Source organism: Castor canadensis, chromosome 2 (genome assembly GCF_047511655.1).
Source record: "Castor canadensis chromosome 2, mCasCan1.hap1v2, whole genome shotgun sequence".
Lineage (NCBI taxonomy): Eukaryota > Metazoa > Chordata > Mammalia > Rodentia > Castoridae > Castor > Castor canadensis.
This window is the reverse complement of record NC_133387.1, coordinates 94236995-94264754: the sequence shown is the minus strand read 5'-3', so window position 1 is coordinate 94264754 and position 27760 is coordinate 94236995. Positions and strand designations below refer to the sequence as shown.

At 39.6% G+C, this 27760-nt stretch overlaps 1 protein-coding gene across 4 annotated transcripts in view; it reads right to left on the bottom strand.

Moving 5' to 3' along the window:
• The window catches only part of Dpy19l1 (dpy-19 like C-mannosyltransferase 1), a 121599-nt gene extending 94555 nt beyond the window's left edge, over positions 1-27044 (bottom strand). For 2 of the 4 annotated variants that reach the window (XM_074065304.1, XM_020170494.2), the window contains exons 1-6: positions 26588-27044; positions 11575-11599; positions 10884-10971; positions 7526-7663; positions 4736-4856; positions 3929-4022 (exon numbers count right to left, since the gene is read on the bottom strand). In XM_074065304.1, coding sequence (XP_073921405.1) covers positions 3929-4022; positions 4736-4856; positions 7526-7663; positions 10884-10971; positions 11575-11599; positions 26588-26885 — 764 coding nt within the window. In that variant the 5' untranslated portion in view covers positions 26886-27044. Of the gene's footprint in view, positions 1-3928; positions 4023-4735; positions 4857-7525; positions 7664-10883; positions 10972-11574; positions 11600-20677; positions 20703-26587 lie in introns of those variants that run through there. The other 2 variants (XM_074065306.1, XM_074065305.1) reach the window with 2 other exon arrangements.
• Positions 27045-27760: the final 716 nt, after the last annotated feature.

Genomic DNA, 27760 nt, shown 5'->3' with positions numbered 1-27760 from the left:
GAAGTCCCAGTCATAAAATTAGAAGGGTGATTAAACTAACTATTGAAGAAGAAAACATTAAGAACTAATATGAGACCATTAAAAATATATCACTTGACAACATTTAAAACTGCAAGGAAAAAGTGATAGAAAAGAAGCCATAAAAAAAAATATTCAACATAATGTACACACCAGGAACGGCACTGTGGTATCATTTACACCTCTGCCTTGGGGAGTAACGGAAGGTCAGAGCTTCCTGAGAATGCAAGTGGTACCATTGTGCACAAGGATTGCAAGCTCAGCTGGGGTTGGGGAGTTCTAAGAGAACTGTGAGTTCAGAGTGCTGTGAAATCTTTGAAATCTCCACAGGAACAAGCGTTTTTCAATGAGTTGGTTACTTGTGGCAGCCCCTAGGTAGCATTGAACAGAAACTGGTCATAGGAAAGGCCAAGGCAGAGTTAGGATTTTTCATGCCCACTTACCCCCAACCTCCAAGGGAGAGAAGAGGGGTTAAAGGCTAAGGTGATAACCAATGGCCAATGATTTAATCACTCAAACCTATGTAATGAAAATTTCCATAAGAAGATAAAAGGACTTGATTTGGAAAGCTTTCAGACAGTTGAACATGTGGAGATTTCTGAAGGTCACTGTACCCAGAGAGGGCACTGTACCTCTTCCTAATGACTCACCATACACATCTCTTCATCCATATCCTTTGTTAATATCCTCTATAAAGAACCAGAAAACTTAAACAGGTGTTTCATTGAGTTCTGTGAGTCACTCTAGTAAACTGATCAAACCTAACAAGGGAGCTATGGAACTCCCATTTACAGTCACAGTCAGTAAGAAGCACAGGTAAAACCACCTGGAGGTTGTGATTGGCACTGGAAGTGGAGGGCAGTCTGTGCAACTGAGCTCTCACCTTAAGGGATCTGGCACTATCTCCAGGTAGTGTCTGAACTGAAAGGAATTAAGAGGACACAAATGATGGTTGATGGTGGGTAAAATTCCCACACTTCTTTGGGACCAGTGGTCCCAGAAGTCTTCTGTGTTGATTATATAAAGTAGAGGCTATAGTAGGAGAGACTGAGTTTGTCTTCCTTCTCTCCTCAGTTATCTTTGCTTAGGGCTAGAAGAGATTCTTTGGGGGTAAGAAAAAGCCTACAAACTGCAAAGACAGAGCCAGAAAACAAAAATGTGTGCTAATAATGCATGTCACTGTGGGGTAGAGGAGCTGGACAAGGGATCAAAACCAGTAAAGTGACACCAGGAGGAGAGCTGGAAACGACCATTTGGAAAACCCAAGTGTTCTAAAGCTCCTTGGACCACCCTACACTATAGTCTACAGCCTTTAATTTTATTTTTAATAGATAAATAAATTGTACATAGTGTACTCTGAGCAAATTAAAGACTTGTAAAAATAAAACTACAGTAAAAAATAAGATAACTCAGAGCATTTGCAAAATTCATACAACAAACCAAAGATCCCCTGACACCCATCCTACTAAATATGGTACACTCCCTACTTTTTCTTTTTTTGATGATACAAGGGTTTGAACTCAGGGCCTTGTGCTTGCTGGAAGGCACTCTTCTACTTGGGCCACATTCCAATCCTTTTTCGCTTTAGTTATTTTCTGGGCAGGAGCTTGTGTTTTTACCCGGGGCTGGCTTGAGACTTTTATCCTGTTACATATGCCTCCCATGTAGCTGGAATTATAGATGTGCATCAAGGTGCCTAGCTTGTCTAGCTAACTTTTTGCCAGGGCTGGTCTTAACCCTGATTTCTACCTCCTGGGTAGCAGGGATTAGAGGCATGAGCCATTGCCTCCACCTAAACACGGTATACTCCATTTATTTTCAAATTCTTTTATTTTTATGTAAAAATAGTTCCTGGGAGCAACCCAGGTTCCCTGAGGTAAACCCCTCAGGTCATATTCTGCAGTTTTAAGCAACACTGTAATGGAGCACTTACTCTTGACTATGGGGACACATGAAAGCCAAGGGTCCTGCAAGACCTAGCTCAGCCTGAATCCTGACCCTCAATGGTTCAATTTTCTGATTTCCTTCATTTGTTTTGGAGTAAGTTTCAAACTACCTTGGCATGGAGTCTTTCGCCATCCGGCCCAACCACAGTTCAAATTTTAATGGCCCACCACACCAGCTGCTCAAGAACATGTATTTCAAGATCAGGCTAAAGCACCCCTGCACTCAGAACAAACCTCTGCTGACTCTAGAATTCTAAAACTTTATCTTACTGCCTCTCCAGCTTCCATTCATACATATGCAGCCATCCTGCTCCACCCCTGCCATCAGAGTCCAAACACACAGGATTATAAAAGATACTGCTTGGTATGTACTTAATGTGCTGACTGAACAATTGAACATGCAGCTCCCATGAAGAGAGAAAAGACTATCTAGGACAGTTTGGGTTAAAGACTGAGAAAGTTCAGGTCAGAACCTAAATCACCAAGAAACCCTTTCAACTAAACCAGAGCCTTAAATCCCCTTCAGCAGATATTGCACCTTCAGCCTTTGATTAAAAGGTTGTAACAAGCATTTCCAGAAGACAATTTGAATATTTATTTAGTAAGTGTTGAGAAATACTTTCAATTTAAGAAAACATAACTATAGATTAGCAGTTGAGCAGTAACACCATGTTTCATATGTTAATTTCTGTTACCTGAAATCTAACCTCCCAGATGTGATCAAAGCACCTGTAAGACAACAGGAGGTACTCCACAAAACGAACATGTCCCACTAAGTGCCTCTCTCTTTGGCTCACTATGATTCTGGGCAAACTGGCCAGATGCCCAGCCCATCAAGTCAGCTTCCCTTCCTGATTACCACATTCTTTTGGTTAAGTTATTTCCGTATGTCTTGTTTCATAAACAAAGTCTTTCACATCATCTTTTAATCGTGCATTTTCATTTCACTTTCCCCAATTAAATAGTTAAAATAATTTTCTTAGACCTGAGCCAGAAACATTAGCATCAAAGGGTTTTAAATCTATATGAAAACATATTTTAAATCAATCCAATTGTTTCCTTGTGTGGTATTTATTGAGTAACTACTATATACTCAAATACTAACCTAGAAACAATAGATGTTTGAGGAACTAAACCAAAAATATCACTCTTCCACAGCAAAGATAATGGAATAACAACAGACTCAAACTAGTAATCCCACATACTTATACTCGTATTTCTGTACTACAAAGAATCAGTGAACAGTAACAAAGAAAATTCTAAAATTTCTCTCGAGATCAAACAGTTCAAATATATACATAATGTGGTAAGTTGTCAGGGCACCAGTGGCTCACAGCTGTAATCCTAGCTACCCTGAGGCAGAGATCAGGAAGATCACAGTTCAAAGCCAGTCTGGACAAAGTTTGCGAGACCCTATCTTGAAAACACCAACACAAAAAAGGGCTGATGGAGTGGCTCAGATGGTAGAGTGCCTGCCTAGCAAGCATGAGGCCCTGAGTTCAAACCCAGTACCATCAAAAAAAAGAAGAAAAATTAACATAAAACCCTTAAAATGGCATCACTTTTAGTTTTAGGAATGCTGCTCGGCTGTAACTCAGGTCTGATATTAAATATCCATGAAGAATAGACTTCTACTTTAACATTAGCAAACAAAGGTCATTAATATCTTCGGTAATAAATTACTTTTCCCTTAGGTTTTATGCAAACAGTATATATTGTTTATTCTCAAATCCCTACAAATAGTTAAAATTTATCAAGTACCCCACCATGTTCCATTTAAGCCTCAAACATATTTAAGTGTGGTTGGCCATACCAATTGTAAAATCAAGCAAATATGAAATAATTTTGTAACTGAAGTAGGTATTTTAGGTCTATTGTTATAAAATTGAACAATAAGTCATCAACGACTATTAACTAGAACTGTTTTTATTATATCTTATAAATAAGTACTAAAATATTCTTACCTTAAATATGTGCCATATATGAAGAATAATGCCATCATTAGTCCATTTAAAATAAAAATTACAGCAACATAAAAGCAAGCAGGATCTCCCAATCCTTTAAAAATAAACAAAACATAAGTTCTAACCATAAATTGCTTTATATGTGCAACAATTTATATTAAACTGCACTTATTTGGAAGGCAGTTGCCAGATAAATTAAATGGTTGCCTTGTTTTCCACATAAAAACATGACATTAATGCAGCACAGAGATGAGAACAGAATAGCAGCTGTTCTGTTTAAAACAGAGCTGAAAATATGCCTGCCTCCTAGAGAGGTACAGAGCCTAGGCCCCATTTTTGGGTCTGGTTGGGCTGCAGTAGAGTAAGGGAACGGCAACACCAAAAGTGCCTTCTGGGGCGAGGGTATTGGAGGATGCGTGGCACACAGCGCTCCGGGCCTAGAACAGAAAAGCCTGGCTACTCTGAGGTGCCTCCCTTGCTATACAAAAGCCTGAGGCACATGGGAAGGCCATGTGAAGGTGTTCCAGCTGACAGTCCTAGCTGAGCTCAGCCTCCCAGTCACTCCAGCCCAGGGACAGAAATGACTGAAGCAGCCTGTAGTTCCGCACACTCTGCCCATCCATGGGAGCCTTATTTGCTGAGGACCTGATATCACAGAGACAAATCAGCCCTGATATAGACTGCCCAGATTTCTGACTTGCAGAAACTGTAAGCATAATAAAATGGTTGCTATTCATACCACTAAGACTGGGGTGAGTTTATTATGTGACAACAAATGACTGGGCAATGTTACAGAAAGAAACTCACCTTCACAGCTTTCAATAGGACTGAGTCCTTCTCCTCTGGTAACTGTCCAACATATCTTGGTTTGAATACCAATCAAGTCCATTATTTTAGTATAAATTCGGTACCAACTGGCCAAGACCACCTATTTTTTAAGAAAATCAAGGTACCAAGAAAAAATTATCCTAAAGAATTTTCATTATTAGAGTATTTTCCTAATTACCCAAAATCCCCTTCCTGTATTATCTACTTGACTCCCTTTAAATCTAGTTAAATAAGGCTCAAAATCTCTTCCACAGATTCTTCATGGGTTAATCTTTCACTGGTCATCCATGGGTAAGAATAAAATATAACAAGAAATTTGCAAGATTTGTTTTTAAAAGAAGAGTCAAACAAATAAGTAGATATTGTGTCTACCTGAATAGCTCTTATTTTTCAAGATATGAATTCTCCCTCAAATAAGAAAACATAAAACAATTCTTATCAAAATCCCAAGAATTTAAAATTTAGCTAGAAAAAATTTAAAAAAGGTAAATAACTAAAGGGAATATTCTAATAGATATCAAAGCTAATCACTTAAAATAATTCAACAGTGACTGAGGATCCATGTAACTGTTCTGGAGGCAGTGGCTGAGCTAGCAGGTCCTCTTCCAGGCAGAGATACTCACTGCCCCAGTGACTGTGCAGAAGGCTAGAAGCTGACACCACAGATGACCCCCAGTGGGACTGGCCCGTGGATTGGAGAAAGTAATGCTGTCAAGGTCACACCCAGTACACACTGGCAACCTACATACAATGCCTGATTAAGCAATAGAGGAGAATGGGGGTGGGGGTTTGCCTCAAGGCAGGATAAGTCTGTAGAGCTAGCTAACAGGGTTGGCTGAGGCCTTTGTCTGTGACTGCATCACAGCTCAGCTAGGCCTTGGCCTCATTCTGCTCCATTCACCCTCCTTCAGGTGTTGACCCCAAGGGCACTCCCTGACACAGTTCCTGCATGCAAATCTCCATCTCAGAGTCTACTACCAGGATCTCAGCCTAAGGCAATACTGAGCTGGAATTCCAAACACAGGACAATGTATATGCATAGTAATTTTGTATATATTAAAAAAGCTACTTTAAATCAGTGGGGAGAGGATGAGGTACTCATTAGAATGCTAGGTAAAATGAAAATATAAATATAAAAATGTAATTATAAACAATGAAGATTTTCTACATGTGTGTATAGAAGAAAAACCATAAATTAAAAACATTATAGACAAAATATTTCTATGTAGAAAAATATGTATACATAGGTAACAAAAGTATGTAACATAGTAAACACAGGGCTAAGGAAATGTTTTATCCACTTGTAGCACAGGTTTTATACATCATGCATATAATAAATCAGCTCTTACAAAATTTCAATAGCAATATAGACAAAGGGCATGAACAAATGATTTTTAAAAGTGAAAACACATTTATATGGATTGAAATATATATTATATAAGTGAAATACATCAAGTAATTATAATTTGTCTATCAAATCAGCAAGAATGCTGATAAACATTTCAAAAACACTACTTGTGGCAATTTCAATTAGTGTAACCTATATGGAAGACATTTTGGCAACATAAGACAAAGCTATTAAAGTATATTATGTGTTACACTAAATAGTTCCACATCAACAAATTTATAGTTTAAAAATTAAGGATGTATGTAAAGATTCAGCTTCAATGATGTGTATTGCAGCTTTGCTTAAAATATTTAAAAGATTGAAAACAGTTACAATTTCTATAAAAAGTGAGCTAAACAGCAATGGTAGATCATACATGCAGGCATAAAAAGCAATGCAGTGAAATACAGATGACATAGCAAGACGGTTATATCTTCTTCTTTTTCAGGGCTGGGATTTGAACTCAGGGCTTTGCAATTGCTAGGCAGATGCTCTATTGAGTCATGAAGGTATTTATAACCAGAAAGATGATAATAAATTTTCTTAAAAGACAAAAGGCTCATATAAAAAAATGATATACCTTGTGATCCCATTTCTGGAAAGCAAATTTGTATGTCACAGAAAGTACTTAAAAGCAGTACTTCTGTGCAAAAATGCTGAACCTTTATCTCCTCCATAATCAACTGAACTGGTTGATGTAGAATCTAGACTCCTCTCCCTCGACAGGAAATGCCTGAAAGTCCACTAAGGGCAGCTGCTGAGCAGAAACCTAGATAGACACAACCCTGCCATCAAGATCCCTTCTGACAGGTTGCCCAAGAAGGGAACATGCAAGGAAGTGTACTTCATAGGACAGCCCTGTATCAAGTCACAGAGGAAGGTACAGCTCAGCTATGTTGTGGAGAATAGTTAGGGATGTGTCAAAATGAAAGCATGGAGGGCAATGAGAAGCAGAAAAAAATTTTACTGGTATCATTGTCTTCCTCCTCCCTGACCTCCTAGGTGGGCTCACCTTCTACCCACCCCTCTCCCCAAGAAAGTATACTCAAATAAATGAGGAACCCCAGAGATGGAAGGAACACTATGTGGCAAATGAGATAAAGTAATTCCGTGCCCATGCTATAATCACTACAAACATATCGAAGCTACCAACCTTTCCCACTTTCTAAACAATGCAATCACAATTACATTTCTCACAGAATCAGTTAAAACTCTCCCAAATCAATAGTGATGTTTTCCAGATTTTTTCTCAACATATTTCTTCTTTAAAAAATGATAAAATTTAATATGCTGAATTAGAATATAGATTTGAAATCAGTACTTAATACAAAAATCAGTTTTAAAACAGTAAAAAACAATCACGAATGGAAAAAATAACTTACCTCAGGGTAAAGATTGAACCTTTTCAATGTATTAATAACAAGGGGGTATTCAGTCAACTTATCATTCATGATCATCCACACTCCATTAAAAAATGAGGGTGCTTCCACAATAGTCTTGAAGTAAGAATAATATAGTCCCTGAAAAAAGAATATGCTCCAGTTATAAAAAAGGCACACAATCATTTTGCCTTTTCTTAGCTTAAAAATATTTAAAATACATTGTTTTTGAAAATGCACTGAAGCAAGTAATAGCTACAATTAATTTCACAGGTTTCTGATCACTGATAAATTCTTTGGTTGCAAAAAAGTATGTACTTCAGAATAACCTCATTTTAATTGAAATAATTAAATGCAAAATAGCTTTAAAAATAGGTTCAATATTTAAATATATGCATACATAAAACTCAGTGTACCTCACCTATGAAAATTCTATAACCCATACTAATGTGTTAGAAAAACCTACATTCATGAACAAAGTAAGTGGTTTATTATGGAACTAAAATTTACCAGGAACCAAGAAATCCTCCCAAGGCAAAAAACCCATTTCCTCCTAAGTGCTTATCTGAACACCTAACATTGTATCAATCACCGTTCCTCCAGATTTACATGCAAAAATACAAATATGTTCAGAAGGCTGCAAATTGATAGATCACATAAATTTCATTCAAAAAATAATTTTACAGATTATTTTCCCTCAGGTCAGCTCAGCAGATATTGAACTGCTGAGATGGGAAGGGATCCTGCTTTGAGGGGAAGAGGTAATAATTTACTTTGACATGCAACTTTGAAAAGATAGCAAAGGTGGAGTAATACATGGGGCAAAAAACATGACAGTACGAGCAGCTAGGGAGAAAATCTAAGTGCCAATACGACCGCCATAGATAAACACAGGACAAATGCTGTCTTCTCTACGCTTTTACCTAGCTGTGCTCCAGTTATCAGTACCATCAGTGGTCAAACTCTAACTGCATATAAGGTTCATAAATCCAAGTGATTTGCCTATCCAGAGCTGAACAGTGTCAACAGAGTTGAACATCCACCAGAACCTCTGAATGTGACCTGATTTGGAAATAGGTCCTTACAGGATATAACCAAGTTAAGATGAGGTCAAACTAGATTAAGGTGAACTCTAATTCAAATACAACCACCATCTTTATAATAGGAGGGAAATGTGTACACAACAGACATACAGGAGAAGGGGGCCATAGGAAGATGGAGGTAGAGACCAAAGTGACACATCAACCACGAGGGGCTAGGAGGCAGCAAGGGAGAGTGTTCTCCCCTGCGGCTCTCGTGGAGCAGCTGGGCAGCCAATCCCTTCAATTCCCTCCTCTAGCCTCTAGAACTGGGAGAAAATAAATTGCTGCTGTTTTCAGCAATCTGAGTATACTTTGTTATGGCCGTCCTAGAAAACATCTCTGTCTACTTTGTTCTATAGGCTTGATTTTACAATCATATAAATAAATGTTTTATTTAATCATGAAACAAAAAATTTTGAGTTCTTAATTATCAAAATAAGAAACTATTTATCAAGTTGGAATAGACTTTCAAGTAACTGTAAGATATAGGAATTTCACTGCATCCTAGGATCTGCATCCTAAGATCCCAACAAACTGTTAGAAGATCTTAAATTATTTTCAGTCTTTATATTTCTAATAATACCTTTGGTATTTTTATTCTTAACAAATAAAGCAATTTAAAGCCAAATTTCTGAGACTAAGAGAAAAGATACAAGCTAGATGCCGGGGAGGTGGGGGCGGGGGGCGAGGCTGTATGCCTACAACCCCAGCACTGGGAGACTGAGGAAGAAGGGTCCTGAGTTTGAGGCCAGCCTGGGGAGGGAGGGAAGGACAGAGGGAGTAGAAGGAAGGAAGAGAGGGAGGGAGGGAGGGAGGAGGAAGAGGAAAAAAGGAAGGGAGGGAGGAACAAAAAATTAGATAAGTAAAGAAGTCTAATCCTAAATTAAAACTTTAAAATGTGAACAAAAATTCCTGATTTATTTTCTTAGAAAAAATTGTTCTTAATTCTGTCCACTAAAAGTAACTAGAACAATGGCCAACTTAGTAGCAATGACCATCTACAGCACCAAGATTGTGGTGTCTAAAAACCATTTGGCACTGAAAGGAATTGAGGCTTATTGTAAAAGTGACTATTGCCAGGTCAGAGGAGGAAAGTGGAAACTACAAGAACACATCAGGGTGTATCAAGGACCAGCAGAGCAAGTGGAAGAGCTTGTACCAGCTACAGCCAGGGAAGTTTACAAACTATGTTAAAACTCAATCAGAACACAATGATGCCCCAACAGAAGGAACTCCACTGGTTATGACTAGAAGATGCTGGAGAACCAACTCATTTTTCTAAAAAGTAGTAAGTAAAAAGAAAGAACCAAGCATTTATCTGTCTTTCCACTAAGAAGTGTACTGGAGAGAAACTAAACAGGTACTGTGGAAAAGTTCTTTATGGAAGTATAGTTAATAAGTGTAGGGAAAAAACATCATGGGGCAATTCTAAGGAGAAAACTGACCTATACTGATGGCTGGGCTCTAACAGCAAGACTACTCCTAAAGTCAGTAGGCAAAACGAACCTCTCAGAAAATGAGACAAGCACACACCCAGGAAGTATTCCTGTTAAAAACAGAAGTCAAATCTTCAGCTATCAGGAGTAGAATCCATCAATTTTCAGGAAACTCAGGACAATTTTTTTTATTATCATGTTTTATTATGGATAATTCTGTAAGACAAAAAAACTACATTCTTCAATGAATAAATGGCAGAAAAACAAAACAACAAAAGAGGGGAACAGGAAATTATAGATTAAAAGCCTTAATAGATACAGCAAGTAAATGTAATGTGTAGACCTTGTTCAGATCCTGACTTAACTTTTTTAAGTGCCAATCATGTCATTTAAATACTGATCTACATTTGATAATTGAAGAAACTGCTAGTGACAACTATACTGTGGTTAACAAAAAAAGAAAAACATCTTGTCTTCTGAGAAACTTGTGAAGGTATTCATAGACAAAATGATACAATGTCTGGAATTTTCTTTAAAAGTGGTAGGTGAGGAGGGGTGTAGCTATATGTGGTTAGCAATGTTGAAGATAGAAGATAGGTAAGGGAGAATTGTGTACTTTTTCTACTTGAGTATCTCTTTGAAAATTCCCACAATAAAAAGCTTAGAAGGCTTTAGAATCTCTTACTGGGCATGAAATCCCAACAATCAGGAGACTAAGGCAGGAGAATCTCAAGTTGGAGGCCAGCCTGGGCTACAATTAGCAAGATCCTGTCTCAAAAAACAAAACAAAAATGGAATCTAGAATCCCAAAATACTACAACAAACCATGTAGTGGAAACTAACCATTTCAGTGCGAAAAGCCATCTCCCTTTCCAATGTTGACAGGTGAGAAAAATGGCGATCATTTTCAAAGAGGTGTGTTATGTGGCACCTGAAAAAAGTCAAAACAACAAATCAGCAACGTTGAAACTTGTAAAAGTAACTGTGAAAGCAAAAATACAGTATAAATGTGTAGATAATTTTGTGATACAACTATAAAATAAGACTGCATTTGTCTTCCACTCAGTGTATCTTAACATTTCTACTAAAATTTCTCTCCATAAGGAAATATAATCCAATTAAATTTTAAAGTTAAAATGAATCAGAACAATGACATCTGAAGTGCAGTACAATAAAAATATGGATTAAACTGTAAATGCTATTGGGTTACCATTTCAGAAATGCCTGATTAATGAAATTCATGTCTCTTAACCAGAAAATTAAAAAAATTAATCTTCTACTCAATATGTATATTAATGTTAAGCAAATTAGAATTTCACATATAGCCTCTTTAATAATGGATATAATTTTTATTAAATAATTGTATCATTCTGACCCTGACTTAATAATTAACATACTTTTTCAGACTATTATATTATGTGCGATATATATTCATCCTTATCATACTGAAATTTTTCCTTTAAAAATATGTGAAACAGTTTTATTGTTATAAACATCTACATAAAACGTGTATTTGGAGAAAGAATAATCTTACCAGTGCAAGATGGCTGCAAAGGCAGCTGAAAGAAAAAAAGAAATTTAAGTTACTATTTTAGAAAGAAATATTTTCACCTTTATAGATATACACTACAAAGATGAGTTTGCCAAAATTTGGAAGTGGAAAAAGTGAACCAAGATTGGGAAAAGAATACTGACTTTCTAAAAGAAGCACTGGGGGTAGGCTTCTACCACCAGCAGACTGGATTGAGCAAATAGCTAGCTATAATTTTCATTCACTTACTCAATCAGCAAAATGTATGTGGGTCTATTGTTTGGCAAACACTATACAGGAAACTACCACAAGAAGAACTCAGAGGAACAGAACCAATAGATAAGAGTAAAGAAATATGGAGGCCAAGGCAGCAGGATTGGAAATGCAGACAATAACCACTCTTTATATACTACTGCAATGTTTGGATTTTTACAATAAAGCTTACTCTTGTTTTTTAAAATATAATAAATATAAATGTTAGGTGAAAGAAGGAGGGAGGGAGATGAAGAGAAAAAGGAAAGAAGAGGTAAAAGAGAGAAAGAAAGCTAATCACATAAATCTCACATGAGAATCAACAGCTGCTTTCTGCCCAAGTGCAAAAACATATTATGAAAAATCCAGAAAACATTCAACTTCTCTATATCACAAGGAACATCTGATTGCAAGCTTCTAATTAACAACCACTAAGCAATCCAACTATGAAAATGCTCTTGGAAAATAAAACCAAATCACTCAGATCTTACTGCTTTATATTAAAAGTGGCATTTGTAACTTTCTTAATTTAAAAAAATTTTGCCTTGGAGACATTAATGGTTACAAAAGACAGAGTTATTCTTTCTAAATCATTGAAGTTACAAATATTTTAACTTGGTTTGTCACTTGAAGTTTTTTATAGGTCACAGGCTATATTTATTCTTTAAAATTTTAACTTTTCTTTGAAAATGACAGATGTTGAAAAATCTATTTGCTTCATTTTTAATTTTTATCTTTAAAGATTTCACCAGATCAATATAAAACTTGGGCTTTATTTTCTCAATGATCCAATTATTATTTTCTGAATAAATGATTTTTCTAACACTTGCATAAAGTGTAAGAAATGATACTTTATCCTACTGAGGACTTGTCATGTAACCATCGGTAATCTCTTTGGGATTAGAATTAGAATTTCACTTAGAAATTAATTTGGGGACAATCTACATGTAATACAGTCTTCATATCCATAAATACAGTATATACCTTCAATTACTGCTTTTCAATTGTCCTTGAGGCAAATCCTATCAGTATAGTTAATACCAGGGGATTATCTCATATCTCTTACTCTCAAGCTTTAGGACAAGAACTTCAGATTTGGAGTTTTTCAGAATTTGGAATATTTGGAGATACATAATGAGATATTTCGGAACGGGGTTCAAGTCTAAACACAAAATTTACATATGTTTTATAAATACACAGAACCAAAAGTGATTTTACACAACATTTTTAGTGCACCTGTATTTTGATCATGACTCGCCACATAAGGTCAGATGTGGAATTTTTTCACTTGGGACCTCATGGTCAACACTCAAAATGATTCCCAGTGACCTCATGGTCAACACTCAAAATGATTCCCATTTTGGAGCATTTTCAATTTTGCATTAGGGATACTCAGACTGCACATATTTCCTGAGTATTCTAACATTTTTTTCTGCTAATATCCATGGAATTTTTTAAAGGTATACTATTGGACATTATGGCTAATGTATCTATTTTTAATGTATCTATTTTTAATGTATCTATTTTTGAACAGTATTTTGAGATGTATTTATGTTTGGTTCATTTTCTAAACTAGAATTCATAGTTTTTTTAAGTTTATCATCTTCAATTCTCCATTTTAAATAGCATTATTAACAAATGGTAATTTTGCTCCTGTTTTATGATGCTTCTTCCTGCCACTTGACAATAGCAAGTTTCTAGACTACTACTAAATAAAAAAAAATTCTGGCAAAGGGAGGGGGTGTTCTTGACTTCTGCTGACTTTAACAGTAATGCATTTCACATCTTGCGATTAAATTAGCTTTGAGTTTCACAATTCTGGAGTAATAACTAAGGTTTTTCAAGATCATAATCCTTCTATGTCCTCAAATACCACAATCTTCTCACAGAAGAAGCAAGATGTATTGCTCTTTAATTCCTTTAAGTCGTTCTTTCAGCGCCACCAGTGTAGACAACAGAAAAGTCTTGGACTTCCTGGCACGGAACAGGCACTTTTTCAGTCTCCAGGGTCCCTTAACAATCTCCTCAAGTTTTGAATTCTTCTGTTCCTTTCAATTTGGTAATAATCACCTTTGAATGCTTGCTACATAGCCAGCACTTTTAAGTGTGTTATCTGCATTAGCTCAATAAATTTTCACAAGTGCACTATGTGGAAGGTACAAATAGTTCCCCATATAGAGAGGAGGAACTGAAGCACACTGCAATTGAGTAACTTGTCCAAGGATACACAGCACAGCAGGTAACTGGGAAACTGAAGCTAGACAAAGAATTCTAACCTGAGAACCATTTATTGTATGGCTCTACAAGACAAACGCCTAGGACTCCTTCCTTTAAAATATTTGTAATCTCCTCCCTCTTTATTTTAATGCTAAAATTCATGTCTTTATATATATATATATAGGCAGCATATTTTATAGAAGCTACTAATCCTGACATAAAAATTTGGATATAAAGTTATTAAAAATTGAAGTACATATGTCATTTGAAAATTAAAGTTCCAGTAAATACTGTTTCGTGAGCATGTAATTTAAATATAAAGACATAAAATGGCAGAAACTTCTGAAAGTATTCCTAGAGCTTTTCTTGCCTTATGCCTTCAGAAAAGAATATTCTAAATTCCTTTCTCTAAATTCATTTCACGAATTATCGACCTCTTCTATGTTTTGGGGGAGTGTAACAAAATTGGTAATTCATTTTTTTCTACTTTAACACCTATGCCCTTTTTGGGGAGCAGGAGGGGCAGTATTCTAAAGACCTGTATAGGCATGCTAAGTTTGAGACCACGTCCCCTTTCTACTCCCCAGGGTGTAAGGACAAGAATGGTGATGCCCATCTGTGGTAACCTGCAGGCTGCTCAGTCAAAGCAGCAGCCAGCTCGATGAGTTCCTGGCCACAAAGAAACTTTCTCATCATCCTACATTTCTTCCCTTACATGTGTATTTCACTAGTATTTGACTTAAAATTCAGACTTTTGATTTCCACAACAACCTTTGACTATTTTTTCCCATTTCACAAATGAAAACCTGGTCCTCAAAGAGGTTAGTCCCCAAAGGCACGTAACTGGTGTACCTACTGAACCCCATGGGTTCTAATTCCAAACATGGGTCTCCTTCCACATAACAAAGCTGCATCCTTTTCCATCTGTGGACATTTGGTAAGCTTGTGTTGTAAGAATATGCACCTAAAGAAGTGTATTGTGAAGCCCAAAATGATATGCAAAACTGAAAAACACAGCCTATTCCTAAATTGAGGTTAAGTCTTACTTAAAGCATGCTGAAGGGTTGGCCTCATTAACCCTCAACCGACAAAGTGACATTAAAAGAGATTAAAGAAACTCCTTAAATCGATCTTGACCAGGTTTTCAAATCAACCTTGACAAGCTATATATTCAACCCCTTCAGATTATTACCAACCATTTCTTATTGTTCTAAGGATCCATTCTGAGTTTTAGAGGTTTTCTTCCAGAAGCTGAACTAATCAGCACTGTTTCACACCAGCGTGTCATCCTGAGGCTGAGGTCAATTTCTAAAATGTTCATATCAGGCCTCTCCCTTGAAAGGCCTCATGCTTCCCACTGCTCAACCCCCACCACAGGCTCTTCATTCTAGTTGTGTTAAGCAACAATTCTCTAAAACCCCAAGTGCTTTAAAATGATATTGTTCCTTTGCTCCTGTCTGAAAAATACATAATTCATCCTTCAAAGTTAAAAGAATTCATGTCTGACATTTCGTGCTGCTTGTTCTGCTGCCGTAGCAGCTGGGATACCTCAATCCTGGCCCCAAAAGAGGTAGCCACTTACATTGGTCTCCTGTGCTACAGCGTTAAGAGCCCCAGGGCTGAGCCAGGACGTAAGTCACCTATGTACTAATTCCCCTAGAACCATGCCTGGCACGTCACCTTTGAGGAACTGTTAGATTAATATTCCCTTATACCATGCAAGAGAAATTATACAATGCATTCAATTAAAAATTTAAACATGCAAAATATCTAAACAATCCAAACCAAATGGTTTGTATTACATGAAGACATGTTCACAATTCTATAGTACCTGGAACAAAATTCAGCTGTCATGGGCCAAGTAATGAAAAGGTATTCTTTCAGACTCCAATTTGAAAAAGAGAAAGAATTCAGGTATCCCACAAGGTCATCTCCTTCCTCACTTCTAGTGTCAACATTTTTGTGGGAGTTATGAATGCTTTAAAGCTAACAAGCAACTAAATGCCTGCTAGCTGTATAACGTTTTCTTAGAAACCAAGAACATTCAAGAAATATTAGTCAACATCACTGCTCTTAAATGTGAAATCTGAGAGAAGATTTATCTGAGATAAAATGAGAGAACACATTAAGCACTCAAGCAGATGGCACAAAGTCTAAGAACTGTAAGAAATCTGAGAATGCAGACCAGCAATGACCTTCTTAGGACACAGTTTATTAAAGAAGGCTCTTGGGGAGACAGGGGTCTCAAGACATGGATACAGCTTCAGTGGGGGTGTACAGTAGATTGCCAGAAGACAAATACAAAGTAAAGCTGGATGTGGACTTGGATCCAACATGACAAAAGAACTCCCATACTAATGACGGTAGTATGAAGCATAACTAATAATGATGAGGACGTGCTATTTTACTGAGGGCCCACTAATTATACAAAGTGTCAGGATCTCAGAACTCCCTGAGCACCAAAGGGGAGCTTAGTCAGAGCTTCCCCATCAGTGAGCCTTGCAGTGCCAAGAACAACAGAGACAGTCTCTAAGGGAAGTTGCCTCTCAGCTTTGAAGAGACCATATATTTACTCCACTGAGCCATTTTATTTTCTGTACATTTCATGATGTGAAAAGGGTTGCAAGCACTGAGCTAGTTAGCAAAGAAACCAAGCATGTTTCTGAGGGAACACTGTAAGGCAGCAGCGCAGAACACAGCAGTCTAAACCCTGGTGTTGCATTAGACTCATCACTGGCACTAAAGACATGCTTGACTGTTAAATCTGAAACTCCAGGCTTTTATTTTTAATACACAAGTGATCTTGGTGTACAATCAAGGCTGATTATCACTGGTCAGAGAATGACTAGGATAAAATCCAGGTAACTGTTTATAAAGCTTAATGGAGAATCGGCCCCTGGGTGCTTCAAGTGTCCTGGAGTCTAGCAGTGAGTTATCACCTGAAGGTTGGTTATCAACACAGAATTTCAGCACATATTCCATTCCTCCTGACTACCAATCTACATTTTAACAAGACCCTGGCCCCTTAGGTAAATGTTTTTAAGACGATGTCTCAACACTGATAGCACACTAGAATTCCCAATTAGCTTTCTACTTTACCAGGTCTGGCACTGGGACCAATTCTGATACATACCTGGAGGTAAGAACACCTACCTGGGAGGAACACGCTAAGGCTGCATTGCTAGACCTGGCTCTCTGAGATCCTGATTCAACAGATCACTAAAAGCTTAGAAACCAACATTTTTAACAAAACCTCAGGTGATTTCATACAGTCCCAACTTTGAGAAGTGCCAAATGACAGGAAGTCCTAGGAGAAGAATATGGTAACAATTCAGGTGTGAGATGAAGAGATCTGGACAGTAGTTCTTAGGAAAAGACAAACAGAAGTTCACTATGCTACCCAGGTTGGTCTTGATTTCAGGATCCTCCTGCCTCAGTCTCCTGAGTACTGGGATTACAGAAGTGCACTACCATACCTAGTGACAAGTATAAATTCAGAAGAATAAAGGAGAAACGGGCAAAACTTGATAACTGAAGTAAAGGATTAAGAAAGGGAAAGAATTAAAATTAAATTCTCTACTTCCCCTTTCTATGAAAGTCATTCCTACAAAGAAACATTCCCTAGGTTTTATGTGACATAACTTAACTTATCCTCTCAGAGTCTCATATGCATAAAGCATAAGGGATTTTTGCTTGTTTATCTCTATCCCCAGCACTTTAATGACTTTGAAGAACTACCTACAGCTATTACTACTAAAAAGTGGGACGCCACACTCTCCAAAGTGACTGCACAGCAATTTTCTGTTTTCATTTTGATCTTTCTGCTCCCCAAACTACAAAGCCTTGATAGGCTTGCTACTTTTATTTTCTCTTTTGAATTAGGGGAAAAAATTCTGTTTTGAATAGGAAAAGGAATGAACTCAATTTACTAATACACTGATCTTCAAACCAAGAAGCAGGGATGGCTTTTAAAATTCAGTGGTGATATGAAGAATACTGCTCTGAGTCAGATCTGGAATTCACAATGTCTGCATATTGGTGGTTCACTTTAATTAATCAGAATCTCCTGTATGTATTAGGCATTGAACAAATCAGTGCATTACAACAGTTAAAAAATTAGCAACTCTTAATTATAATGACAATGCCTACCATCTGCCTTCAGTTGAAGTTTGCAGAATACTTTCAGAGATGAAGCAGAAATGACCCAAGAGTCCTGCTGAGGCAGATGGGGCTCTTACGTTCCCATGAGACACAAGGCCACATGACTAGGATGCAGCAAGGCTTGGAGGAGAGCCCGGGTTTCTCTGACTCCAAGCTCAGGCATGAAAATGTTCAGCACATTTATCCAAAAGAGTACACTAACACACAAGGAAATGTCTTAGAAATCACAAAAGCAGCAAGGACAAACCCAATATATGAAAATGGTAGAGCCTGAAAAGTGTATGTCACCATCCCAAGCAGAATATAATCAAGCTTCTAAAAAGAGAAATATACAAAGTAAATTTTCACATATTTTAAATATTTATGTAGAAATAATAAAGCAGGCAATACTTACAACAATTACCAACATGTGTTTTAAAGACAATAAATTCTAACTCCCTTTAAGAGTCTTAGCCTTCCTTCATGTGAATTCAAATATATCTTAATCAAAAGGGAATTCATGTTAATAATTTTCATAAAGTAATGTCCTCCTTGTGGAGAAAAAAATTCCATTTCAATCTTAAGATTATGAATTCCCTCTAAATTACACACTTCCCTCGAATTATCATAACTTATTGTTTAATTTAAATAATTAAGAAAATCATGATACCTATATACTATTTTACTCTTTCTATAGCACTACTAAAAACCAGCCAACACAATTGTTAAAATTCAGAATTCATTAAGCTTTCAAAAATTAATTATGCAAAGGTTGGGAATAAGGATATAAAAATTAGAGACATTCCCAAAATGAGCAGAACCAGCAAAGCAATACTCTTTTTAAATTTTATCAGGTCTTGGGATATACGAGGTTGTCTTCCCATTAGTGTGCCTTTGACTTTTGATCTGAAATCTACAATCTGACAAATGTGAATGGCAAAGCCAAGAAATCTTAACTTTAATCTCAAACTTCACCCACTGAACTGTGAACTGGTCTATTCACTTGGCCCTATGTGTTTCCCCTTAGGCAAAATTTTAGGCAGTAAAGTCCTAGATTTTTATGAAATTACCATGGGCATCAAAGATGAGAAAAGAATGAAAAATACGGTCTTCTAAAAGTTTTAAACATAGTAGAAAACAGTAGCACTGTGACAATTATGTAACTTTTATGATTAGTATTAAAATTCAGAGAAAAATATTCTGCCATTTGACATTTGCAGCAATGAAATGTTACAAAAAGCAGTGGTTATTGTTAGGAACCAGGAAAACGCAGTGCAGAGCAAAGCATTTTAGGCATATTTGAATTAGTACAGTAACAACACGAATAACACCTCACTCTTCTCAGTTACTAGTCTTCCCAAATTAAGAATCTATCTAGGCAGCAAGTTTGCAGAAGTAACTGATGAAGTGATCCTCAAGTGTGTCTAAGATACAGTTGGTGCTACAGTATACTAGCAGATAAAAGTCACCTCCACCCTTGGACACAATGGCATTTCTGTAAGTGACTTTAGTGACAGTTGTGCTATTATATTAACAGTCTCTGCTCTAGTAAGTTAACACTATTAAACACCATCCAAGCACTTATCATGCAATGGCAATAGAGCTGAATAACACATCTGACCACAGCCTAATTTAGAAGAAAGTCAAACATGGGAAAATGTATCAAACAAACACAAAGATAGAGTAACTGTTTAAGAGCCCTCAGGGAAACAAATAATAGTGATGGTGCCAAGAAAACTAAAAAGCAGCATTAAGGCACAAAAATGTACTACAACGGTTGTAGACTTATGTCTTCTGAAGATTAATTCTTCTACTTTTAAATGTATTCCTATTAAATGATTCTTGATTGGAATATGAAAGGTTACCCATAGAGATCTTTATGGAATTAAACAACTGCATAGAGGATTAGACCTAGAATAAATGAATTTTTTTTACTAGTTCTGATAACCAGTAACCATCTGAATGAGTAACTAAAGAAAACTAGCAGACAGTTCCCTAGAAGATTGATGTTCCAATGGCTTCAGTAAACCACAAGCTAATATAAAAGCTGAACTTATAAAAAAAAACTTAAGACAAAGCACATAAATAATAAAGCCTCGAGCTCTCCCACTTGGAAATACATACACAGATTTGTAGTCCCTACGAAATGTAAATGTCACTAACATAAATATTTAAGAGACATTAATACACCTAATATAGTCATTAAGAAACAGGATAAAAATTCAAAATGATCAAATCTTAACACCATTCAAATATACGAACTTATGTGATTAAAATTTAATCTGCTTTCACTATCGATGCCACATTACTGACCAAAAAAGTCCATCACAAATAGACTATATGCTTATATTTACACAACCAAACTTACCATGCTGAGTGCTAATGAGAAACTAAAATGTTTAAATGATTATAAACATTCTTTAAAGTTAACCAGAAATCTACTTTAGAAAAAAAATGGTTTCAAGCATTGAAGAAACTCAAAGCTCCAAATTCCCACCTCACATGCTGGCTTTCCAGGGAAATGCATTGGTGGGATGTCCACATATTAACACCAACACCCTCAGAGCCTCTGAAGACGGCCGGTGGTCTCTCATCTCAAGCTTCTTCAGCTTTTTTGCCTCTTAAACCACCACTAACACATTCTCTTTCTGCTTTTTATTCCTTGAGCTCTATGTATCACCCCTCTTGTCCTTCTTTCCTCTGAAGAAAGGAAGCAGCAAACATTTATCAAGCACAAAATGCTGTGGTTTCTCAGAACAGGGTGCTGTTTCATTTCTCCTCCTACAATATTCTCGCCTAGACAAGATGACTACAGCATAGCAGTTAAGGGCATGAACTCAGGAGCCCCGCTGCCTGGGCTCAAATCCTGTCTCTCCTGCCTGGGGGTGTGGTATGTGATCCTGGGCAAAGTTACTTAACACCTGTGTGACTCTGATCTCCTGTCTGGTAAAGTAAGTATGATAATCACAATGTCATGGTCAGGACTAAGTTAATAGCAAAATAAAACAATCTAAGGCACTGGTAACAAAGCCTGGCACAGAGCAAGCTCCCCACCCCAACTCTCAGTAAGATGCTACTTATGGGAATAGGAATTCAATTACTTTAAGTTTGAATGCCACCCATTTGCTGAAAACTCCCATTTTCTGTCTCCACACAGACCTTTTCTCTTACATTCCACCACCAATCTGACATTTCTACTTGGACGTCTCACAAATGTCTCAAAAGTAACATGTCCAAGGTACAATGCTTGCTCCTTTCTCCTCAAACCTGTCCCCCCCACCCCCAGTGTTTTCAACTTTAGTGAAGACCCCCAGTCTTCACTGTCTCAGTGAATATCAACATTATTTCCTCAAATAGAACAGTCAAAAACCAAGGAGGTACTCATGACTCCTCACTTTCCCTTACACAAAACTAATTAATTTAACAGTAAATCCTATCACTTTTGCCTCCAACATGTCCCTCAAATCCACCCACTTCTCTCCATCTCCACAGTCCCTCCCTTTATCCGAGCCAACAACTAACTGTCTTGCTGGGCCATTTCCCAAGTACAGATTTCTCAACATAAAAATGAGCTGCATGAACAGTTAAACCAAACCTCCTTTTCAGGATCTAGTCAACGTGCCAATTCTCTTCTTTCAACAAACTAAGACCTGCCCCTCATTAGAAGATGCTGCTTGCTCCATCAGGATGCTCTTTTATCTTCTGTTATAGCTAACATCTCTTCTTCCTAGAAGTCTCAGCTTTCAGGCTACTTCCTCAAAGGCCTTTCCCAGCTTTGTTTTAAATAGGTATTTATTGGCTTTGGGGTACTGTTTGCTTGTTTTCTTGTTTCCCCTATCTCAGCAGCTTTTTTCTTTCCTCCATTTACTACAATTTCCTGCATTTACTACAATGTGCAGTTACTTTCATTTATTCACTCCCCTCACTTCAGATTGTAAATTCCATAGAGGTGGGGACTACAGAGTTCTTTTGTCCATCTTATCCCCAACAATGAGCACCTGATACAGTAGGCATCCAAGCATTCAATAACGGGTGAACAGGAATGAACATACTGTGCTAGTTTACAAATATTACCTCATTTCTTCTTCACCATAATCAAAGCATTGATTATCTCCATTGTAAAGATAAGAAATATTGAGGACAAACATAAACTCTTAAGTGTCGCAACAGGCTTTAAATGCAGGTCAGTATTGAAATGCTTTTGCTGCTTCCACCACACTGCACCAACCCCACCCATCCTAGTTCCCAACACCCACACTCAACTCTGCCTTCACCCAGCTTCTTACCCCTTCTGTCCCTAAGAAGTCACAAGGCTCTCATAAATTGTGGATAATAAAAGCAGTGGTTCTGAATGAGGCACCTTTTTCTACAGAGTAACATCTGCCAATATCTGGAAGGCATTTTGGTTGCCACCACTGGGGAAAGTGCTACTGGCATCTAGTAGCTAGACACGGGGATGCCACAAAACATCCTGCAGTGTACAGAACAGCCCCTCATAATGAAAAATTACCCCACGCAAAATGTCGTAACGCTGAAGTTGCAAAACCCTGCTAATAAAGAACCAGGTTAGAGCAGGGGTGTAGTGGCCATTGGCCACAGGAACCGGGCACTTATGTGAATGAGTCAAATAAGAAAGACATAAGATACAGAACCTTGTATCATCATTTCTGTATTCAGGTTATCTTTTATTATGTTTGTTTTATAAATGGCATCTTATAGTCCTCCACCACAGACATGCTCTGTGCATGTGTTTTGACATGTACCTTTTTTACTTCCACCCCTGAAATACAGAACCCTCTCCACCTATGCTTCTTGCCTCATTCAATAAGGGACACAGGTATAAGAAAAATTTATCGCCATATTAGGCAATAAATGACAACTGACAGTGCCAGTTTTGGAGAAAAAGATTAGGGGAAACACTGGCAACTGGACTGGCCATGTCACCATTTTAAGCAGGGGTGGGGATGGACTTACCTAGTTCCAGCAGATTGTTGCCATTTAGGAACACTTCCTTCTAAGATAGGCAAGACCTTAAACTTTAAAGACCACTGATACACCTGCCTCTGTCTTCATACCTCTATACTCAGGTTTAAGTGGTTTGATGTGTGCTTTATGAATCAGGATGTTTGAAAGTTTCCAGGAGCCTCTAGTATACAGCTAAGATTGAGAACCACTGGTCTAGCCCAGGTCTCTCATTTAACATGTGCACAAACCAAAGCTGAGAAAAGCTAAATCATCACTTAGCCATTTAACTAGTTTAAAACAGGCACAGGTTTGGGATGGAGGGATATCTTCTTGAAAGGCAGTGTTTTCAACTTTAGGTCATAACATTGCTTCATAAATCAACTTAGTGGTTTGTGAACAGCATTTTAAAAAAATAGAAAATCAGGATGTACTGCACATAATAGGGGTCAGTATTGTTATACAGGACTTCTTCACATCTATGCACACATGTAGTGGTCAGTCTAGATTCCCTGCTTTCTCCGCCTTGCTCCCAAACCCTGCAGCATCAATTGGTTCTGACAGTAAAAGGTACTAGCAGGAGATCAAAGCATAAGAGCAGAGTGTTTGGGTAGCTCTTTCTGGGTCACCTTGCTTCCACAGTGTAGCTCCCACCAGGTGCAGTCCTGGTGAGCCCAGGTTCTTCGTCCTGCACATTCCCATTGCTGACAGCTCCTGGGTAGCTAAACATCATTTGTGGGCTCTTCAAACTTTCTCAGACTTCTGAAAATAGCCCACTTATTAAATCCATTTCCTGCTGCAACACTGACATACATAAAGATATTGACAGACACAAAGACATATCTATGTATTGGGTTGGGATTTCAGGTGTGTGCGGGCTTAATGTGTACTGTGAGGTGTGGCAAAAAAAAGTATGAGAAACACTGTCAAGGTTATTTCTACCCCGCTGCCACTTCTGGCTGACAACAGGGAACAACTGCACTGAAAAAAATTCAAGAACCCCTCTTTAAACTGTTACCATTAAAAATAAAATAGTAAATAATGTCCATATATATGTATTGCCATACATACTAACTAAACCAGACTTTTAAACAGTGTATTAGCACTGCCCAACAGAGGAAAGGGTGATTTATCAGTACTCAGCACATACAAAGAAGAGCTCTAACCAGCTTCTAACTCTTAAAAATCCGTGTTTCTATCATGGAGCTTCAAGATATAAAGAGAAACAAATTATTTTTGTCATATCTTAAAATTCAGTTGTTAACAGCACTTGATCAGCCAAAAATTAACTCCTGAAGAACAAAAGAATATGTAATGCTTGTCAATATGGAAGACCAGGAGCTATGTTAAAGTCCACAACCAAGTACTATGCAGTGTGAGCTCAGCTTTCACTCATTCTGAAAGGGGAAAGAAAAGAGGAATGAGGCAGCTTTCAAACATGTCTAAACTACTCTTCTCTGCAGGACCTGAGTGGCTCTCTGATGCTTTGGGGGCACGATGGTGTGGAAAGAATATATATGACATCAGTGTATAAGGTTACAGGGCCAGAGATGAACCCAACACCCAAGATCCAGGCAGAACCATCTCTCAAGGTACCCTGTGACCTCACTGCAGATGGTCAGCAGGACAGAAAGTCTCTGGACCACAGTGTGTTCATTCAACTTACACACATCTGATAACCACTGTCCAGGGTACACCCAAGAATGTGGTCCCCAGCCAACACTGTACCTCCTCTTACAATGCCCAAGGGAGCAAGTCAAGCAAAGTGCCATCTACTGCCTTGATACGCTGTATTTAGGTATGGGTATTACTAATGCAAATATGTCACCCAATACAAGAAAATTCAAAGGAAATCCAAGTACATAAAAAGAGAATATGCAAAAAAGGCAACCGGTATAGTATCATCATTCTAAGGTCTGTCATTGTCATACCCTGAAGAAGCAAGGCCATTCCATAATTACTAAAACGTAGTTACTGTTTATATGGGCCATTCAGGGAAAAAATGCAGCTTTATTCTATCATGAGATATCAAATTACACATCTGCTTTTATAATAGGAATTAAAATTCGTTAGATACTTTAGACACAAAGTACATTTCCATGCATTACCCCTGGGATTTTTCGTTTTTCTCCTCCGGATGTCTCTGTGGAGTAAGCAGAGCAGGGCATAATTCCACACAGCAGACAAGAAAAGGCACCCAAACAAAGTTGCCTGAGACTTAAAGCAAGCCAGATCACTGTGGGCTGGCTCTGAAGGGTCCCTCTCATCCACTGTATCATGCTGCCTCCCCAAGGTGAACTTAACCTGGACACTGGCCAGGTTTGCAAGATCGCTACTGGGGGGTGTGGGGGGAGGAAGGAGAAACTGCTGAAAACCCTGGATTTTTCTAGTCCTAAATCTACTACACAAAGTACACTAATATCAATGCCAACCTTCCGGAAATCATTAAAACACAGTGCTGACTGGCTTTTTGTGACTGAGTGGCTTCTAGTGGTGGCTGTACTAATTTTGCTGCGTTCTATTCCTCCGCCTAGCTGAACTCCAAATTCTTGGCTAATAGAACTTTAGATCAGTAACAGAATGTAAAAAAGATAGTGAGGGATAAAACACCAGTAATTAAATAATTCAGTAACCAAAGCCCATTATGGCAATCAATACATGGGAAAGGCAGTGTTACCGCATTTCACTGGTCGACTTACAAAAATTAGGCCTATTATCCAAACTGCTATTAACTTGCCTATTTGGAAACAACCAGGGAACAAAGGAACCTGAAGTCCGTCCACAACACATGAAGGCTTAAACTTTATTTTCAGCACACCACTACACACCAGCCATGTGATGCATGCCTGAAGGAACAGGAGCATTCTTCACCAAACATACCCAGGGCAGCAGAGAGAGTTAAGGATAGAGCACCCGAAACATAATATAAACTGCAAAGTGACTTGTGTGGGTGGGGTGGGAGGGGGAATCACAAAGTGCCACTGGCGATGTCTGAGGTCAACAAGAAAAAAAAAAAGCAAGCTAAAATTTAATTGTAAGTTTGGCAACTTTCTAGGACAGGGAACGTGCTTTTGCCCTCCCCACAGCAAACCCTGCTGGCGGTCAGGCCGAGATAACGGGAAGGCGGACGGTCGCGCCAATCAGCAGCGCCCGTCTCCTTAGCCCAGAGCTGGCCGTCCGCGGCCCGGCCGGGCAGCTATTGATCTCGGGGCCATGTTTTAAAAGCCAAGACAGACACTGGTGGAAAGGGTGAACGGAGAGCTGGGCCCGGAGGAAGAGAGGTGGAGATAGGAACGTCCCAGGAAAAAAGTCGGAGAGGGCTGCAAACTGGCGGGGACCGGCCGACCGGGCTCTGGGTGGCGGAAGCGAGAAGAGCGGGGAAGGGGGGGGGTCAGCGCCTCAAAGTTCCGCGTCCCGCCAGAGCCGCGCGCTCAGGGCTGCTCACCTAGGAGGAGCGTGCTCCAGGTCCGGCCGCGCCCCGCGCGCCGCAGGCCCAGCGCCCCACGCAGCCCGGTCGCCAGGCGCCCCGCCAGGCTGCGCCCGGCGGGCGAGGCGGCGGGCTCAGCGCGGGGCCCCTTCCTGCCCGCGGCGCCCTTGCGCCCAGGGGACTGGGACGCGCGCTCTGGCCCCGGCTCCCCGGCGCCGACGTCCGGCGCCCCCCTCAGCGGCGACTGCGAGGCGCGTGGCGGCTGGGGCGGCTTGGGAGCCGCCTCCCGGTGCTTGTTCCGCGCCTGCAGGACCATCTTGGCATAGTAGCGCTCGCTCGCTGCGCGCGCCCGGAAAGCGACCGGGAAACCGCGGGCTGGCGAGGCGGCCGGCGCCGCTCACTCTACGCGGGCGGGCGGAGTGCTGGCCCGTCCCTCCGCGCGGGCTAGGAGGCGGAGAAAGCACGAAGGCCGGGCGGCGACTGCCTTGCCTGCTTGGCGGTACTGCCGGGAGGCGGCGCCGGACTCGCGCGCCAGCCGCCGTTGCCACCGCTCCGGTTGTCACGGCGACCGCGGAACGCCGGGGGGCGGGGGCGGGGACACCCTGAAAGCAGCGCAGCCCCGCCCCCGCCGCCCCTCCGCGCCGGACGCGCGCTCCGGATGGCCAGTGCGCACGCGCGGACTTCCGGCACGGGCGGGGCTCGACCTCGCGGCCGCCCTGAGACCCATCCTCCACGTCCGCGCGGGGCTCGGTGGCTGCGGAATTGTGGACAGTCTTCCGGAAGCTTCCGTCCCGCCCTCTGGGTGTGGCGGGGCCCAAGGATGAGCGCACGTCCCGCGGGGTGCGCTGCTTCAAGTTGTGGCCCCCTGGAGCCTGCGCATGAAGTCCAGAGGAGTCCGCACCGCCAAAGCGGTGCAGCCCCAGGGCAGCGGGCTGGGCGTGGGACGTTGGAGAAGGTGCCCCGGAATAGCCAGGAAAGGGCGCTGTGCGCGCGCTCCGAGAGCCTTGTCAGCCTTCCTCCCGTTAGGCTGGGGGATAAAAATCAAGCCATGGACTCCATTTACTTTACAAAGTGTGGCCTCACCACTCAGCGCAGCTCTAAAGCCTAGGAAAATTCAGAAAACCTGGCAGATTTAACCTTCCTTCCCTCCACCCCAGCTCCGCGCAGCTTCTAAATTCAAGGATGTTAAGG